Consider the following 21,179-nt stretch of genomic DNA (forward strand, 5'->3'; position numbering starts at 1 on the left):
ATGAAAGCAGGAGATTTCCAAGAATGATTGGCAGCATCGATTGGATGCACTAGGTGTGGAGGAACTGTCCTATGGCATGGAAAGCCCAATATTCTGGACGAAATAAGAAGGCAACCCTAGTTTTGGAAGCCGTTGTAGATCAAGACTTACAAATATGGCATGCTTTCTTTGGAATTCCCGGCTCATGTAATGATCTTAATATTTTGTATAGATCTCCTGTATTTGATGATGTTTTGCAGGGTCAGGCACCGCCAATAAAAATTTTCGGTGAACGGTCACGAATAAAACTTAGGGTAATATTTAACATATGGTATCTACCCAAATCGAGCTACATTCATCCAAGGATTTATCCATCCACAAATACAGAAACATAAGTTGTTTGCTGATAAACAAGCAGCAGCTCGAAAGGATGTTAGTTGAACGTGCATTCGGAGTTTTGCAAGCAAGATTTGCAATACTACGACAACTTCACTTGCTTACAATGAAGATATTTTGTCTGAAATTATGAAAGCTTGCATCATAATACACAACATGATAGTCGAGGATAAACGACATAACAGAGATGAGGTTTTGAGAAAATTCTATGAAGAAGATCGACCACAACGTAGAAGCACTGGAGCTAGAACAAGCAAAAGTGCACCGTCGAACAACAATGAAGAAACTTTTTCTGTTCAATATTGGACAGCTAGAAAACATTGATATTGACACTTATTTGGGAAGAAGGAATGCTTTACGTGATAAGGGCACGCATGAATTGCTTAAATATAACCTTATCGAGCATATTTGGCAAAAATTTGGTCCCAACAATCAATAAGCTTGTGTTTAATTATCAGAAGAAAGAAAAAAAATATGATATTTATTTTTAAAAAAAAAATATATGTAATTGTAGACACCTAAAAATGTCTCCCCAAAATCAAACCCGATGATGAAGAACCTTTTACCACCATTATTGGTCGATTGAGTATGTAATCTTTGGAGTGCTTAAATACATGTTCATTACCAATACATTTCATAAACCAATCCAATTCCTAGCCCATTTTCCCAAACCATAACTTATTTTCCTCTTTTCGTGCCTTTAAAACCCAAAATAATTCATTTCGTGTCCTTTAAAATCATTCATTTAGTGTCCTTTTTATAAAAAAGTTTATACCAGTTTATTTTGGTCCATAATCTGGGTCAAATTATTGAATATTTGGATGGGGTTTGAAAATATCTTTCCAACGATATATTATAATCCTAAATCCGAGTTATAACGAATAAGTTATGGCCAAAATATTAAACTAAGTCTAAACCGAACCTAAGCCCACCTTACCTACGAGGCTACGACCCAATGATCATGTGGAGGGTCCAAAGGATTTAATCCCATTCCTAAACCAATTAGGATTAATTAGAAGATTCTATAAGTTTCTAAAATCTCTTAATTATCCTTTTTGAAAAGATAAGATTAAAGAGTTTAAAATTGAATAAAACTTTTCTTTTTGAAAGTCCTAATTCTATTCGAATTGAAAGACGTTCAAAGATAGTCAGATATTATTTTCGTGCGTCATATTTTTTATCTTAATCTTATATGGTTGGGTATCCCTTGAAATTATCTTTCCAATGATATATTATGATATTAATTCCGAGCTATAACGAAAAAGATATAAAAGAAACACGAAACTCTATCCAAAACTGACACCGTCCCACTATTTCGGCTATATCTTTTATTCTACAAAATATTTTAATCTGATTCCAATTGGATTAGAAATAAGACTTCAAGAGCTTTCCAACGATATATTATTTATCTTATTCCAATTTCTGGATCAAAAGATATGATAAAAAAACCGCAAAATCTGTTGTCTATCGAGTTTTATTCCGATTTAATTCGGATCTTTTCTTGATTCTTCGACCCTTCTTTTTTCCCTATAAATAGATGTCATATCTCCTCTTTTTCAATCATTCTCTCTTCCTCTCTTTTACACTAAAAATCATTTCTCTTCTCTTTCTCTCATATTCTAAGCCTTAAACCTATATTTCTAATTACATCAATTCTTCCCTTAAGCACTCCAAGGAGTCCATACTTAACCCGAGGTTCTGTCCTTAAACCGAGGCGTGAAAGGTATAATTAACTGAGGGTTTGGACCAAATAAACTCTACTTTTAATCTAAATTAATTTCCATTTAATTTATTTTTATTGAAGTTACTACACAGTTTATTCATGATGTAGCAATTTAAAGGAACGCGTGAATTGTGAGTAATTAATTAATTTAATAACTTATTATATTTTATACTGCTAGTATCATGATTATAATTATTATTTGATTTGACTAACGCTATTATGGATAAATTGCTTCCAATATTAATGTATATTCTATTATATTTATTGATCACCATATTGCATGTTTAAAGGGAATATGTAATTGAATATTACGCATAATAAGATAATTTGAACAACCGGTTTAGGTTCCTATTCAATCTTGCTATTTAATCAAGTGATCACGATATAATTAGAATTATATGTTGCATTAATATTCAACCAATTTAGCATAATAATAGTTTGGAGCAAATTGAATTTTTGTTTGCATGCCTTTGAGATCGCAGGAATACTTTTCACAATAAGAATCGAGTAGAGGCCAATACGGGCGAATGTGACTCCATGACTCACTTCGTACCATCATCCCCGATCCTCCTTTCGTGGTTCCGAACCGTATGGAGTTAGTAATCTCATGGATTATGAATGGGGTGTAACCTTCACGGGTCAATCGTTGTTGCCTATCGTTGTCCCTTTTCGTGGTTGCCTTATAATAATCCGTGAACGGTTACAAGTTCCTTAAGAACTTGTTTGGGGCTCCCTACTTTCCTTGTCCCTAATCGTTGTCCCTATCGTATATGTCAATTCCCACTTCCTATGAGTGCCAAGCATATTCACACATGCTTAGCGTAGGCGCGCTTCGAACGATGCCTACAGTATTGTTAATGCTTTATTGTTTGATATGAAAAAATTGATTAATTGAATTAGATAATTAACGTCATTAGCATACACAATGTACAATTTATTGTTAGCATTCATAGTCATATAAATAGTTAGATGATGATGATAATGGGTAGGAGAGAGAAAAGATAGAGAAAGAGTACGTGGTGATGGGTTTTATATTAGCCCATGAATGTGTAAAAAGTTACTTTACCTGTCCTTATTTGTTTACTCCACTTTTCTTTTTAAGGTGTCCCCAAAAGATTTCCCCATACTACTTTTGGTATGTTTTCCCACTTGCACTCTCTCTATCTCTCTTCTCATTGATATTTGTGTTAACCCCATGTGCACCATTTTTTACCCAAAAGCCTTAATAAAGTGAATTTATGATTTAGGACAAACAATTGGGGATAGAGGGAGTATAAAAATAAGGGTAATGATATATGTAGCCCTTAGGTATATATATAAGCAATAAATATACTTTCTAAATGGAATTAGGGATTTCATGACAAAATCATGCCTAGATCGGTGTAATAAATGTTAATTTATTCTTAATATTTTTTTTTTAACTTCTTATACATAGCCCTAAGGACCATGTTTATCATTTTCCTAAAAATAAAATGCCCATGAGGAAAAGTGAGAAAGAATAGTGAGAAAGTGCGTAGAAAGATAATGACATTCATTTCCACCCCTTGAATATGAGTGGTCTTAGAGCACTCTCACTCATGGACATATTTTTTCCCATGAGGAGAATTTTATGAAAAAATGGAATTTTGGCTTTCCACTCATGAGCATTAAAAAAAAATGTCCATGAGGAAATCCTCAAATGGCCATAGCAATGGCAAAAATTAATTGGTATATTAGTGTGGGCCATAGAACCAAATCAGCATTAAAAAAAAAAAAGCGACATATATTAAAAAAATAATACTTGTATGATGATGGTAATGTTTAGGAGAGAGATGATGTGTGGTTTTTATTTTAGCCCATGAGTGTATGAGAAGTTGTAAAAAAAAATGCCCATGAAAAAAATGAAAAAGAGGAGTGAGAAAGTGGGTAGAGAGAGAATTTTTTTATTTGCCTATGAGTGAGAGTGATCCTAACACCACTAGAATCCGATCTGATTTGTCCCCCGTTTAAATTCGAGTTTTCATTCATATTTTAGATTCAAATAAATGACTTTTTTTTTATATAAGACAAATGAATGGTTATTTGTTGAGTTCGGATGATATTGTCATCTCTAATCATAATGACATATGACCTTGAGTCGTAACTAGACCAGTCAATCCTGATCTAGACTCGTTGACCCGACCCAAATGAACCGAAATTGACCCAAAAATATTGACCCAAAAATGACCCGAAATCCGAAATTGACCCGACCCGACACATACCTGACCCAAAAGTTGATCCGATCCTGACCCAACACCTGAACTGACCCGACCTGAAGTTGACCCGACCCGAAATTGACCCAAAGTGTTTAACCCGAATAGACTGATACCCAAAATTGACCCGAACAAACCCGATATTGACCCGAACAGACCAATACCAAAATTGCCTTAAACTAAAATTATCTTATAATTGAACAAAAAATGTCTTGTGCCAAAAATAACTCAAACTGTTCATTTTCAACCGTAGCTAAGCTCATAAACTGTAATATACTCTCTAAAAAATTATTAATTTGAGTTTGATCCACAAATAAAACAACCCGAACATGACCCGAATATACTTGACCCAAAATTGACCCGACTCGAACATACTCGACCCGAAAGTTGACCTGACCCGGACTCGACCCAATACCCGATCCCATACCCGACTCGACCCGAATGTTAATTGACCCAAAATGACCAGATCTGAAAGTGACCCGATCCAGACCCGACCTGAACGTCACATTTGCCCGGTCTAGTCGTTACTAACACTTGAGTCCAAGGTCAAATTGTCAATGCATAGAGGTTCGCGGAGAAAGATTAACGACCCCCATATTTTTTAATTGGAAAAACAAATTCAAGATTGAAGAAATAAATACACCCACAAATTTTCTTCAAACTAGCCGTTACCCTCAAGCGCTCCTCTCCATCATTCTACTGGTTTGTTCTTTCAACCAGCAATTCCACGAAACTAGTCAAATTCATTTTCTCTGAACTCAAATCTCTGAAATTCAAAATGTTTGCTCAAGGTTTGGATCAGACTGCTATCAATTGGATTAAACAGGTAAACTTTCACTCATTTTCACCTCTTGTTTTTGGGTGTTTTCTTGTAATTGCTTTGGTTTGGATCAAACTGTTTTCTTGTAATTGCTTTGATTTTTATAGAAATTTAAATGTCAAAATTTATCATAAATAATTGTTAAATTTTTTTTAGGAAAAAGGGTAATAAATGCTTAATTTCAGTACCAAAATTCTAACAATTTATTTATTTATTTATTTATTTATTTTTGTTTTTACCTCTTCGATTTTAATTTATAGTTTATTTCAGAAATTTGGGATTTTTAATTGTAATTTGAAGGAGAACGCAAATTTATTCAAAGAATGATTAAAAAAATGAACAACTTCATTTACTGACGGTAGTGATTAAGGGTCGTCGGAAAAACGCCGAAGAAAATTGCCCAGATGAATATAGTTGCATATTGATTAAACAAGAACACAACAAGAAATGGTGGGAAAAGAAATGATTTTGAGTAAAAAAAAAAATTAAATTCATGTTAAATTTATTCAAAGTATAATCTGGGAATGAATTGGGAGTATAAAAAATTAATTAACTAATATTTTAAAAGACCCAGAAAATTTAGAGAGAGTAAGTGAAAGGTTTGGAAAGTGGAAAGGAGGAAGATTAAGAAAATTAGCTAGGGAGAAAACTAGGGTTTTCACTTTCTAGACAGAAAAAATCATATTTGATTTGATTGTTAATGATCTAATTTGGTATTATAATCAGTTTTTGTGATTAGAAACTGACTATATCATTTGAAAATGGCCTAAATCTCTTGACTGTTATGTGAATCCTGAAAATAAATAGAGATAAGTGGAAAACGAGAGTTAAAGTCCGGTTTTGTTCACCTCGTTTTAGGAAAAATAAGCTCAGATAAGTTTAAAATATAAAAGTCCAAGATACAATAATTTCAAATAGGTTACGATCAAGGTAAGTGCTAAGCGCTACCAAGTATAAAATACAACTAATATAAAATTCTAATTTGGTCTAATAGATTTAAATGAGTTAGTACGGATTATTTCAGATAACTAAAAATTAAATGAATAGTACACACAACTACACAAGGTTTTGAGTACTAGAAAATTTGGATTTGTTTTGATTGTATTATGATTTGATTTAATTTATAAATGTGGTTGGAAATTATTACAGCTTTTGAATGTTAAGCTAAAAAATTTCGAATTTCATGGCAAGATATAAGGAGGAAGAAATTTGGTGAGATGTTTCATTGGAAATTTGATTTGTTTTTCCCATCAACTTGGTTCATTTAATTAACCACTAGCGTGCCCTCAAAAAAAAAAAAAAAAAAAAAGCCACTAGCGTAATTTAGTCATCTTTGGGGTTTTAGCATGAATGCAAGATTTCTATAATTATTGAGCTACCGAAACAACCTGTCATTCAAACTATATTGTAAAATAGGCCATGCATGTGTGATTACAGAAATTACTGAGTAGCTGGAACTAGCATCATTCAAATTATACTGTAGTTGGAAACTTGCATCTGTGGTGGCTATTTTTGTTGGAGTATTTATTAATGCTGCATTTGTTGATATGATCAAATCTGTAATTTTGTAAAATACTAGGGCAAAGAGGATGTGATGGAGGCTGGACCTTCCTCAGTGGATAATTTTGAGTATGGGACAGTTTTTAAATCATCTCCACTTCTTCGCAGTGGAAGCAATTATATGTCACCCAAAACCTTACCCCCTTTGAAGTTCCATTCTGGTTTGCTTGGCAAACATAGTACGTCAACTTTTGATCTATGTGAATCCGACGAACAGACTGTCAGTAATGACAGCGATGAAGAAAGTGTTGCATCAGCCCCATATGATATGGATGGTTATTTTTCTGAGAATTTCGACCAAGAGTTTTCGAGTTGCAACGGTATCAAAGATTTTGAGAAGCCCATTCTTCATGACAATGATGAAGAGACCACTGATTTACAAGCTAGCACAAATTTGAGAAGCAAACAGCCAGTGCCTTTGATTAATAGAGGATCATCTAACATTGATCTTAGAGTTGAGTTGCCAAAGACTACCAAGAGATTCAGTGATATGGTGCTTGAAAAACAGGAGGAGCACTACATGACTCCAGATAGTTTTCATCATCCTCGCAATAATGTTTACCCGGTAAGTGTACAGGTCAGATGAAATCTGAAGTTTTATGGAGCTCTTGGTAACACAAATTTTGACAAAATTTTTTTTGCCGATTTTCTCATTGTAGGATACGTCCTTTAATTGTAATAGACATAATGATGTAGGAGACTTGGGTACCCCGAGTGCTCCTCCGGTCAATGCTGTTGGAGAGGAGGTACATGAGCCTAAAGATGAAAAGAAATACACGACTGTAATGGATGGTACAATGGATGGATTTACCAGCAATGGACTATACATGCCTGGAGTTGGAGACTGTTATGATGAGTCTAAGCCAATTATATCAGAAGTAACATCAGAAACTTTGGAATACAATGGTTTAACAGAAAAGTATGCTAAAAGCTAAAATATTGGTTCTTTGACTAATTGCCTTGTTTAATACTAATGTGGTTTATTGGTCACATCTATTTAGTTTGGTAAATAAATTTCTGTTTTTATCTCTACAGAGTGAATCATTCAACCACTTCCGTGAAAGAAGAAATGCTCACACCCCACTTTCTGCCAGAGATTATGGATCCACCTCCTTGTTATGATACTAGGTGCCTTGTCTTTTCTTTTTGCTAACTCATATATAATTCCAATTTTCCATATTTAAGCTAGCATGTATTATCAATTGGTGATTGAGAAATTAATTACTGTACTCTTATGTATTATCAGTTGGTTATTTAGAAGTTCATTCTGCAGTTTCTATCTTAACATTATAAGCAGCAAAGCGGAATTTTTTTTTGATATTTAATCATTTGTTATCTTGTCTAACTTGCAAAATGCTGCAGTGGCCAACATGCCTTCCAAACCCTTGTAGCATATGATGCCTGCATTCGACTATGCTTGCACGCATGGGCAAAAGGCTGTCCAGATGCACCCGAGTTTCTACGTGATGAATGCCTTATCCTTCGGACAGCTTTTGGGTATGCCACCTTTTGGATGTTTGAATTGTGAAGTGTAGAATAAGTGGTTGTCACGTTAAACTCTTTAATTCATGTGGGTAATTGTAGGCTGAACAAGATCCTGCTACATCCACTTGGTATGCAGACAGAAAAAGGTGGAGACTGTAAGACTGCAGAAGAAACATGCAGTAGGAAGCCAAATAAAGTACTCCGCAAGATTAGAGTGGAAGGTAGGTTCATGCTTCACTTACATTTATTTCTGTTTTTGCAAGTGTGATCTATTTGAATCTCTTTACTTTAAAATAAAAAGCTCCACCTCTGATATTCTGCTATGAAATATTGTGAGTGAGGTTGGAGTCTGCTTATGTCTTCACAATGTCCTAATTTCATTCTGAAAATTTTTGAATGGTCATGTGACTCTTGTTAATGTGGCAGTGAAAAAGCTACGCATTATACCAAGAAAAAAACTTAAGAGCACATTCTCTCAGCGAGGTGCATTATACATGCAAACGGGAACAGAATATGTGCGGCATGTTTCATCACTTGTGAAAACCAGCATCAACTCAGTTATGAACTCGTCATTATCACTTACACGTGAAGGTCTGTATTTTTTGACAATTGACAACTTATTTTTCATGCATACATTTTAGGTTAGAAGAAATTTGACATAATTTGCTCTCAAAAAATAAATATAAGATTGACATAATTTTACTGCTTAGGAGACATTCACCCTGAATTTCATACAAAATTATTGAGACGATGATAAGTCCTTTTAATGTAGCTCAACTATTGATTCTAAAGATGTGTCATTCTGTATATAAGATTGACATAATTTTACTGCTTAGGAGACATTCACCCTGAATTTCATACAAAATTTTGAGACGATGATAAGTCCTTTTAATGTAGCTCAACTATTGATTCTAAAGATGTGTCATTATGTATATAAGATTGACATAATTTTACTGCTTAGGAGACATTCACCCTGAATTTCATACAAAATTATTGAGACGATGATAAGTCCTTTTAATGTAGCTCAACTATTGATTCTAAAGATGTGTCATTATGTATATGTGAATAAAAGGATATAAAGTGAAAATAAGATAAGAGTGTATTGTATGGGGCCTCTGGGCACTTAACTACCTTAAGACTTCACATAGGATGCATTATTTGACACCTTAAGTAATGTCTTTCCTTACTTCTTCTATGGTTTAAGAATTTACTGGATTAAGGTTTGTCTAATTGAGTAAATTTGGGAGACACTTTAGGAATTAAATAGAGCTGTTTGGAGAATTCCATTATTTGAAGTCTTGAGTAATGCATTATTTAAAGTCTTAAGTAATGCCTTAGCTTCTTCTATGGCTTTAGAATCTACTTGATTGAGGTTTGTCTGATTGAGCTTAATTTAGGAGACACCTTGGGAATTATATAGAGCTGTTTGAAGATTTTCATTTCAGTAAGATCTTCTGTAAGGAATTTAAAACTCTTCTCTAAAGTATTCAAACCATTATAGAAAGTGCTGGTTCATTCTCTCAGAAAATCTGCTAACGTCACCGTAGGTTCCCCAATCTTTTTGCTACCTTTAAGGTCTAAATGCGTTTATAACTTACATAATGCATGCAGAACATTGTTAACTTGAAGGCATCAATGGTACTTTTTCATGTGCATAGTGGCAAAAGAACTAATTATTTGAAGAACCTTATTTGGAGGTCTCTTGTGAACATTTCATGCCATATTACACTTTAGGTGGGGGCCTTAGCCTTGTGCCTTAATTGTGCTCTTTAAGGAAAGAGTAAATATCATCTGTGGGCCTCTCATCTATATTATGATTCATTTAAGTTGCATGCTTCTAATCTGTGTTACTTCCATGTCAATGATGTCTTACCATGTTTTCAGAGCCTCTGTCATGCATATTCTTTCTAAAGAGCTCTGCAGAAGATGCTCAAATTGATTCTGGCTCTGCAGTATGCTTACATTCAGGAACTGGCGAGTACCATGACTTGTAAGTTTGGTTGTTTTATTTTGACCCCTTTTTAGGTTACAATGCTATTTGTTGTAAAATTTATTGCAAAAAACTTTTAGCAATATAATTAAGCTGTTGAGATTTAATGAAGTAATAAGTCATACTAAACCCATGTACGAAGTATAACTGTAAATTATAAATGTCACTAATATATGCAGCTTCTAAATTTTCTTTCATAGTCCCATTATGGTTTGTTTTAAAATTTGTTTACCTGTATACTGTCAATAATTTGTACTTCTAAAGTTTATCACGGAAACATAATTAATGCAACTAGGAATGTTAAAGATATTATTCGAAAAGATGTGAAAACTTATGTGTTCCTGTATTTCAGCTTTCCAGAAAGTCAAGGGGATGTACTTCATATTGAAGTTAGAGATACAAAACAAATGACCCTTGGTCATGCTTCCATTCCACTTTCAGTGTTAGCTGAGAACCCTGTATGTATCCTTTTCAAGATATACATTATTCTTTTTACAGGATGCTCAATCTCTCCACATGTGGCATACTGACTTTTGTACGTGTTCATATCAAACAGAGTGACAAAGTTCGATGGTGGCCTATCTACCATGATGACCATGAATGTATTGGAAAGATCCAACTTTTTATGGCTAATTTAATTACAGATGAAGAAGGTAGACATACAAAGGTCTGGTTCTCTTACTCGCATCCTGATTAATATCATGTGTTTAGATAATGCTGTACCTTTTCTATATGGGAAATGCACACATGGATTTATTTTTTTTTTTCTTTTTTCTTTCTTTCTTCTGTTTTTACTATTACTAATTACTAGTGTCTAGTCACTAGAACACTGTTATATTTTCCCATACCTCTTCTTACATCCCTTGCACCTCTTTGAGAACGTACTTCGTAACAACAACTGAGGGCCTATATTATTTGTTTATAGTGAACGTCAGAGAAAAGTATGGTTCAGATCAATTTGGAAGACATGTCTTAGTTTACCTCCTTTCCTTTCCCCCATACCAAGAAAAAGAATTGCGTAGTTTACCTCGCAAGCTAGCTAAATAGAGTATCTCCATTGTAAATGTCTCAGGTGAAGAACTCTAAAGCCATCAGAAAATATAGATTTAACAAGGGCAATCTTCACTCTTTGAAAGATACTCCATCCATGCTAATTCTTTTCATGATAGGGTTTGACACCAAAATTAATGCTAAATTGGGGGGGGGGGGGTATTGGGGCTTGGCATTTGATATTTGGAATACTCCCTTCGATCAACGATGCTTTTCATAATAGGGACATGACACTATTATCAAAGGTAAAATATTGGTGGGGTACAAAATATTATAGATATTATGGAATAAAACATACGAAGTATAAAATTAAACTTATGATTCGGATAGTTTCAGCTAATCATACTGTATATTCTAAGGCATTCAGCTGCATACTTTTATGTTAGTTATACTAATGCATGCTTGCGTTCTTATATGTCTCTGTTATTTACATGTTACAGAGTAGTGCTGTCGTCGAAACTCTTGCATATGATATGTTGCTGGAAGCTGCAATGCGTGCACAACACTTCCATTCACGTAATTTGTGTTTAAATGGTCCTTGGAAATGGTTGTTAAATGAGTTTGCAGACTATTACGGGGTACCAGATTCGTACACAAAGTTAAGGTACTAATATGCTTTCATTTTTCACCTAACATGCTTTCATTTTTCACCTCATTATAATTAAAAGTATTATACAAGTATAGGTTTATTAATTTATAGTAATCAAAGCGTCCTGAGTCATGAGCTCTCATTCTAATTACCCCATACATGATTAAAAACTATATAAGAAAACTTTTTTAAAAAGGTGAACCAATCTCCTATTCATTCAGACCTACAGTTGAGTTAAGAGAGAAATGAAGAAATTAAAAGAAAGGGACCAAGAGGGCTTGAAAAAAGAAAGGAGAATATAAAGCAATAGGTTCAGAAGCTTGCAACTAAATGGTTACCTGAGTAAGATATATAGAGAGTGGTTTAAGGGGGAATGGACGTCCAGATGCGTACTGCTTATTACTTGCGGTTTTTCCTTGATGGAAGCCAAGACTCGGATTAAGTGGGCATTGCCGCATTGGTAAGAGACATATATAAACCAACTCCAAAGCTTTCACTGGAAGGTTATTTACTAAAATTAGTCATCAATAACAGATAACTGTAGGCATTAGATGATCTAGATCTCAATCTTAAGTTGTAAAGGATTTCCCTCTGCTTTAATTTTGAGGATGAAGCATGGACTCGATTTCTGAGAGAAAAGAGGAATAAGTCAATTGGAAAGATTGTAATAGAGGATACTTTTTATTTATATCCTTTCAGATCTTTATATAAATAATTGATGATGAGTCTCAGACTCTCAGGTATTAATAAGATATATGCTAGATCACAATTGTTAATTGAATCAGAGTTTTTGTAGGAACTTGCTCTTGTTTTACATATCCTTGTGAAAATTCCCTTTCTAAAGTCTTTTATTAACTGTAATGTGCTATTAGGTATCTATTGTATGTTATGAAAGTGGCTACTCCAACGAAAGAATGCTTGGAGCTTGTACTGGATTTGCTTATGCCTGTTATCAAAGCTAGAGGTGAAAAAAGATTAAATAGACAAGAGGTAAATTCCCTATAACAAAATCTTTATTTGGAATTTCGTTTTTAAAAGAAGTATCTCATTATGTGAGAGATTAAGCGGTATGCCAATCAGATATCACATTGCATCAGGTATTTCATGAATTATAGTTTCAGAATCGTGTATACAACACTTCAGGATATGAATCCAAATGTTATCTTGTCACCATCTTTCATTGTATTCTTATTATTAGTCAATAATTCCAAGACAAGTCTTTTATTAATAGACACAAGTTTTGCACCAAAACTTAAATGACATAGCTCCATTTTTGTATTGCATGATTTGCATCATCTAATAGTAGGACATATTGGAAACACTTTACCCAACTTTTGATTTTGCTATCTTTGGCTCTTTGCTCCTTTTGACCTAATTTACCATTTTGATGCCTACTTCCTTTATATGCTTGTAAAGAGCTATCTATATTATGTCATGTAACTAGAATAATATTCTTGGGGCCTGGGCCAAAGTTCACCCATTAGAAATTTGTGACTTGTTAGATTATGTAAATTGCATTGTGGAGGTGTATTATCCATTCTTATGGATTGTTGGCCTGCCCTTCATGCAGAAAACCATTTTCTTGGAATGTGAAACACAAGTTGAGAGTCTCTTGGCAACTGTTTTTGAAAATTACAAGTCATTGGATGAACAATCAGCCACAGGTTTGACAGATTCACTAACTCCGGTACCAGAGACAGCGTCACCAGCTTTGGCTCCAGCAGTGCAAGTTTACTCCCTTCTTCATGATATTCTTTCCCAAGATGCACAGGCAGTATTACAGAGGCATTTGCAGGTGATAGCAATAGTTTTTATAGCTAAATTCATTATCCTTTTATTATGTGGATTACATGGATGCACTTAGTAACTAGCACTGTTACTGAATTCTAAAATGTGATTCTCCATGCACGTGCTCCAATCCTCCTTGTGATTAAATGTTCTTTTATTTTACTTATAATCTCCACATAATTTCGTCATAATGTTGCAAATTGTTGCTATTCACTACTGAGATAAATGCTATACATTTCTTTTTTGCCAAAAAAGCATCAGTACATGAGTACATCGCCTATTGTCAATGTTGAACAAATTTGGTTTAAAGCTTTGGTGTTTCTCCTTTCTGACTCTATAATGCCTTTTTTCATGCTTCAAGTCAGTCCTAAAGAACTTTCACCTCTTTAATTGTGGCAAATGTAGTTTTGTTGACTGTTCTCATGCTTCTTTCAAGGTTTTGTTTAAATTTCTTGTCATGCGATATCTTGCTACTGTTTTGAGGTAAAGGGAGTATCTATGCTTGAACCACCAGAACATGTACATGATGTGACAATAAACCCTAAGGATTGAAGTTGGAGCAAGCACTTGTTAGTGTCTTTTTAGGCTAACATGCTTTAAATATATGTAAGCAAATACACACAATTATTTAACAATTTATTTAAGATCTTATTGTGTTAGTGTGTTACACTGGATTTATATATACTTGAGTTTTGTAATCGGGAATGTATAAAAAGCATTCAGAACTTAGAGCTTTAAAAGTGACAGACTTTATGTTAAATACCCAATGAAAATGTTATTAGATAAATTAAATACTCCGTTAAAAGTAACGGAGGGTGTGAAATAAGACATCGATTGTATTTTTATTTTTTTTTAAGAATGTATGACAATATATGACCCAACCTGATTAATTCTGAAACCAAACTGATTCCTAAAAAAAGCTGACTTTTTTTCAAATAGTGAGGTTATTTCTTGATCTTTTGCCACCATTTGCCATCCCTCTTCAAGACTATTTAAAGATGTGTAAGGTATTTGATGTTGGAATTAAGAATCTGATTATGAAGCATGAGGCAAATATGTGGTTCTTACGATGCTGCTTAATTGGTGTATTGTTGGACATGTATAGACATCTAGCTAGGTATCTATGGCAGCCCTTTATGTGAAAACTTTGGAGGCTCTTTATGAAATGTTGGGTTGGTGTCACTATCTCACAATCACCATGAAGGGAATTTGATGGAGTATATCTTTATTTTAGAGGAATTCTTTCCAGTTTGGTAGTAGTATGTAACAGCAGGGCCATGTACAAAAGGTCAACTTTGTTTTTCAGTAGTTTTACAGTTAATGCCTTGGCAAAATAACTAAATACGTACCAGCCGAAACTATTCTGATATCATTCTCTGCAATCAGGCTGTTTAAATCAGATTTGGCCATTTGGGTCATGTTATGGTGATGAGTCATTCAATTTGGTTTCAGAGTTAACCAGAATGGAACAGATTTAGGTCCGTTGTCAATTAACTTATTATGATTACTCGATATTAGACACTCATGACTTTTCTGCTTGGGTTGATTTTGGTACAGCTTATTATTGGCTTGTGTAAATTTGGATTTAGATCAGGGGTAATGTCGTAAGGGTCAATAATGCTACAGATCAGTCCATAAAAGTATATGACAATCTCCTGTTGGGAGAATAAAGGCCATCTCTGTCTTCTCTCTTTGCATGCAAAATTTACTGAAGACCTAGAAACATTCTTACATTCTTACATTAGTTACAAAGCTAATGGCTGAATTAATCTCTGGACTCCTTGCTAAACTGTCAGACTGCGGCTCAGAAAAGGTGTCGAAGGCATATGTTAGAGGCAGATGAATTCATGTCAAGCAACTCTGAGAATATCCTGACAGACCCAATATCTATCTCCACAGCATATATGAAGATAAAGAACCTTTGCATTAACATAGGTAAAGAAATTTTAGCAGACATCAAGATCCACAATCAGCATATACTTCCTAGGTATTGTTCTCTATCTCTGTACATCTCGATTAGATGATAATCAGCAATGCTTTCTGCTATTCTTCTATAAATTTATGATAAGCAAATTACCAAGGCCTTTTAATTATGGAAAATGATTTATTTAGCCATAAAGGCTGCATATAAGGAGCTTTAGGTGGAAAATGATAAATGAAATATAAAATTCATTATACCAAAGTACGTGTGATGTCTCGCACTCCTAAATTGATACCAAATAAGGAAAGATATCAAATTCTTATTTTCTGCCCTAAGGGCTGCATATGTCATTACCCTTAAATTATACTAAGTATGTTAGTTGTGAATAAGGAGCTTTAAGTGGAAAATGATAAATGAAATATATAATTCATTATACCAAAGTATGTGTGATGTCTCGCACTCCTGAATTGATACCAAATAAGAAAAGATATCAAATTCTTATTTTCTGCCCTAAGGGCTGCATATGTCATTACCCTTAAATTATACTAAGTATGTTATTTGTGAAATCTGCTTTCCTTTTTTCTTTAATCTTCTTTCCAGAAGGGTCCTTCAAATGCCTGATACCTCTTTTGCTCATGTGATCAGTTCCATTGACCTTTCAAACATTACTGCTACCGTTTATACCTCTGAAATGTCGAAGAGGCTTAAAGGGTTCCTTGCAGCATGTCCTCCATCAGGTCCTTTGCCACATGTGAATGAACTTCTGGCAGCAATTTCTGATTTTGAGAGGGATCTGGAAACATGGAAAGTAAGGTACATAAAAAGAGTTTCCAGTCCTGAAAAGCATGCTATACTAAATTAAGAGGCCATACAATGTTGCCTGATTTATGTCCTGCTCCTTGTTGTAGCTTATCTACTTCCGCTACTATAACTTGTCTAACTGTAACGTAATTTTTACAGTCCTATCCAAGGTGGTGTAGACTGCAAGGATCTATTCCACAATTATATAATGGTGTGGGTACAAGAGATGCAACTTGAAATGCTAGAGCTCTGCAAGGCAGAAAAGGTATGCTCGCCTGCTACATGTTTTGAATATTTAGAGTAATCTCAAACTCTGCTTACCATCCCTTATGGAGCAGCATGCACCATTGTCTGTCAATCTTCCTTCGGAAAACATAATTAATTTTGGATGGGAAGCTGCTTCAAAGCAACTCGAATTTATTTTTTCTTGAAATGCTGTAGCCTAGCAATTTAATTAATATGTATTTCAATTTACTTGCCTCATGCAGACACCATGGTCTGGGGTAGCAACCCACCTCTCCACCTCACCATTTACAGAGGATATGTATTCAAGGATAAAGAATGCCTTAACACAGTATGAAATGGTTATCAGCCGGTGGCCTCAGTACTCGTTAGTTTTGGAAAATGTAAGCTCAGTGCACAAACTGTGAGATACGTATGCCAACCAAAAACAAAGACCTTTCATCAGATTATATGCATCTGTGAAACTTTACAGTTCTCGTTTCAGTAATTCTAACAACTTTCATTCTTGAAGGCTGTTGCTGATATCGAGAGAGCAATCTTAAAAGCACTGGAAAAGCAGTATAGTGACACTTTGGCTCCTTTAAAAGATAGCATTCCGAAGAAGCTTGGTATGCATGTTCATAAACTGGCTAGACGACAGTCAGTAATAATCTACGTGGTCCCAAATCAAGTGAGTTAATAGGCTTATTTTTCTAGTGCATGCATTAGAATAGTGTCCATAGCATTAGCAGTGCTCATTCAACATCATTTTGACGTTAAATAATAGTTCAAATGCAGCAATTATGTGCACCTTACTAACATTAAGAATACTGCAACTGCTTGCTACTCTTCTCAAAAATTTAATGCTTATATTAGAACTGCTTATGGATCCATTGTTGTGCGAACAATATAGATTATAGAATTTGGAGGTTATTATTGATTTTTAAAATTTGGCTCTCATTCATCGAATTTTCATCAGAAATGTCTTTTTGTTAGGGATATATTGAATTTGATGTAGTATTAAACATTGAACTTCATGCTAACATTGCACCATTCAATTGTGAAGGTGACAAGTTTTTGAAGAGGGAATAAACATTCCATAGAAAAAAAAATCATATATTTAGCTTCTTCCTACTTACCTTTCCCCTTTCTCTGTTATGGAAAATAGAGTATTTCCTATTTTCATGCAGCCAAATGTCCTGATATAAATTGCAGATTATTAAGTGTTTGTCCATTTCAAAACATTGCAGCTGGGTACTTTTATAAACACCGTCAAGAGAATGGTTGAAGTTCTACATTCTCAAGTTGAGGATATATTGAAATTCTGGGCTTCATGTTTGCCAACAATTGGCGGTGAAAAGTTGTCCTATGGGGAGCAGATGAATGGTATAACTGTTTTGCTGAAGACAAAGTACAAAAACTACATGCAGGCTTTAGTGACCAAACTTTATAGCAATGTAAGTCCTTTTTTATGTATTTATTCTCTCACTCTAATTTGTACTATAAAAGAACAATTCAGCAGAAGCCTCTGCATTGTTTACTTGGTGTCTTTCTGGGGTGTTTGGGGGGGGGGGGGGGGGGGGGGGGTTTGGTTTGCTAGTTACGATTGCTATCATTTATGACATAAATACACTAGTTGTTGATGCAGAGAATGTTTAAATGGTTGAAACTTTGTTTTTTTTTTTAAATATTTTTTTATATTTATATAACTATAACTCCTAGTATTTATTTGATTGCCGGATTTAGAACCATCACACTTGCTTTCTGTCTGATCCAGCATTGGAGAAAATGTTTTATGTAGCTACTTAAGTTTGTTTGAGATGCGTTTGATTTATAGGACAATATTTGGAACTGAATTTTATTTATGATAGTAACAAAACTACATATCAATGGAAATCATCTTTGTAGATCTGTTTTTCCATTGGTTCCTTGCTAGTGGAAGATGAGATAAAGAAAGTTGCCAACTGCTTGCAAATAAGTGTCAAAAAAGAAATGAAACATTATGTTGCTGAAAAAATTTTTGCTGCAGATGCAAGCTAATCGAAACACACAGCTTAAGAGAATCCTGGAAGTGACAGCAGACTCAGACAGTGAGCCTGAAGTTCGTGAGAGAATGTTGATGCTGAACTCCCAACTGATTGATTCAATAGCCAATTTACATGACGTTTTCCCAAGTCAAATATTTGTGGCACTTTGTCGTGGATTGTGGGATAGAATGGGGCAGGTATGAAAGGGAAGAAAATTTCATTTTAACTAACTATGCCATAATCACTGGTGGTCTTATGTATATTTGCTCGTAATTTCCTTCAGAGTGTGTTAAGGTTCCTCGAAGGAAGGAAAGAGAACCGCGTTTGGTACAAAGGATCATATTACGCCCTTGGGGTAAGTAAATTATTTGCTTTGCATTTGATGTTTTTAGTGATGTTTGGTTGGATGTATGAGCAGACAACAGCATATAAATCTATTTCCCTTTAAGTTCAGCTTTCCAATGTATATGTACTAGTTGTGGAATGCCTGAATTGGTGTTCTGTTTTGTAGATATTAGACGATGTATTTGCTTCCCAGATGCAACGATTGCAAGGCAATTGCCTACAGGAGAAAGATCTAGAACCGCCCAGGTCGGTTGTGGAGGCTCACTCCATGCTTTGTAGAGATGGAACAAACGGAACAAATCAATCAAATTATTTCTATATCTAGTATGCCACTTTGCCCCTCCCCCCTACATTTGGTGCAATCAATTATCTGTCTATTCTTTTTAATTCTGTTGTATTATGTATAGTCATGTATTTTTCCCTTTATTTTTTATTCTTGGTGTACATAAAACACCTTATTCTTCATGTAGAAGTCACATTATGATGATTTACATGATACTTCAATTGAAAATAATTACATTCATTTTAAAAAAAAGAATGTCTCAATGTTCTTGCTTGGATTATTAGCCGCCATGCAATCATGAATCTATAAAAAATTACACATTAAAATAAAATTTAAACCAATGACAAATTAAAAATCAACCTATAACAATCTTCCTAAAAGATACCATAACCATAGAGCCTAAAGAAATATTCAGTAAATAATATTTTGACATAAATAACCTTGATTATGTTATTATCTTAATAATATTAATATGGAAAATATATCACGCATATATATTCTAATATTGATTATATCTCATATCTCTAAAAACCCTCCCACAATAATAACGACAGTAACACAAATGTTGCGATTAGAAATTCTTGTCTTGATTGATGCGAGATGCATTATTTTGGTGATGTTGCCTTCAATTTTTATTAACAAAAAGAAAAAATGAGAACATTCAGCTTTTTGAACTTCTCAATCAAATATGAACATCATTCTTTTCGAACCTGCAAATATATCATTATAACAACAAGAATACCTTTTCTTTTTCGAACTCGTCATATTTATTTATTATTAATTTTCCAATTCAAAACCGTCAAATCTCTTATTGGTTTTATTTTAGAGCAAAATAAAACACAACCAAGAGACCAAAATCATATCAAAACACTTATCTTAAAGCACAAGGAGAATCATTCAACCTAGTTTCACGCCAGAGGCGGATTTGAGTTCAACGCGATGGGGTCAATTGTCCCCATAAATTTTATATATATATATATATATATATATATATATATTTCTTGTTATAAATATTTAAAAGAGGAAGAAATAAAGATTTCCTTAACATTGAATTATTTAATATAAGAAGTATAATATGAAAATTGTGAGTATTCTATCAATATACTATTTATCCTTTCTCCGTTTTCTTTTAAATACAACATTTCCCATAAATGGAAATGTCATATTAAATGCAACATACTCTATATAATAAGTTTATTTTAAGGGAAAAATAGAAATTAATAACCTCACCTTTGTTCGGTTTTTCAAAAACAATCTCACCTTTCGATTATTCCAAAACAATCTCACCTTTAATAAAGATCTTTTAACGATCCCTGACTTGTTTGATTGTTTTGGTAATCTATTTTCTTATATTAGTGCCACTTGTCGCCATTTAATAGGTCTATTTCATTTTTTAAAATTTTAAAAAACAAACACATCCCTAGTCGCCCCACTGTGCCCCACCTAAGGCCTAAACGGCCGATCAACCACCCCACCCCCACCGTCGCCCCGCCCCGAGATGAACAACCATTTCCTTCCCCTCCTTATCCCCGCCTCGCCTTCGCCGACAACCTAACCCCATTCAAATTAGAGCTTCTACTAATTCCATTAATGACGTCCAAACCACCACAATCGATCAAAGGGCAACAAAAAATCCACCACTCTCTCTCCTAAGAAAACACATAAAATACATTGTGACTAGTTTCATTTATGTGGTTGCAATGGTAGCTTGTTTTTGGAAGGTTGAAAATGAGCTTAGTGATGAACTCATATTAGAGCTTCTACTAATTCATATTAGAGCTTCTACCATCTCCTTCCCCTCCCTATCCCCACCTCGCCTTCGCCGACAACCTAACCCCATCCAAATAAGAGCTTCTACTAATTCATATGTTTTGTGCATGAACTCATTGAATTCTTTCCTCAGAAGTTGAACACTTGTAGCTTTAAGTGTATTAATTAGCCACCCTACCTCTTGTATCACTAACAATCT

General features: G+C 34.2%; 1 protein-coding gene across 1 annotated transcript; it reads left to right on the forward strand.

Annotated features, from left to right (window-relative positions):
• The first annotated feature begins 4,969 nt into the window (after nt 1–4,969).
• LOC145559605 (uncharacterized) lies at nt 4,970–19,459 on the forward strand. Its single transcript, XM_081621005.1, has 22 exons — nt 4,970–5,155; nt 6,729–7,274; nt 7,369–7,628; nt 7,745–7,837; nt 8,072–8,206; nt 8,294–8,415; nt 8,621–8,785; nt 10,079–10,184; nt 10,537–10,642; nt 10,741–10,851; nt 11,675–11,838; nt 12,696–12,813; nt 13,394–13,618; nt 15,408–15,598; nt 16,178–16,345; nt 16,493–16,598; nt 16,822–16,959; nt 17,088–17,246; nt 17,806–18,012; nt 18,585–18,779; nt 18,866–18,937; nt 19,094–19,459. The coding sequence occupies exons 1-22, from the start codon at nt 5,108–5,110 to the stop codon at nt 19,250–19,252; spliced, it is 3,594 nt and encodes a 1,197-aa protein (XP_081477131.1). The 5' UTR covers nt 4,970–5,107; the 3' UTR covers nt 19,253–19,459.
• The last annotated feature ends 1,720 nt before the right edge of the window (nt 19,460–21,179 follow it).

The sequence above is a fragment of the Chenopodium album genome, chromosome 9, assembly GCF_948465745.1.
Source record: "Chenopodium album chromosome 9, dcCheAlbu1.1, whole genome shotgun sequence".
In the NCBI taxonomy this organism is placed as follows: domain Eukaryota; kingdom Viridiplantae; phylum Streptophyta; class Magnoliopsida; order Caryophyllales; family Amaranthaceae; genus Chenopodium; species Chenopodium album.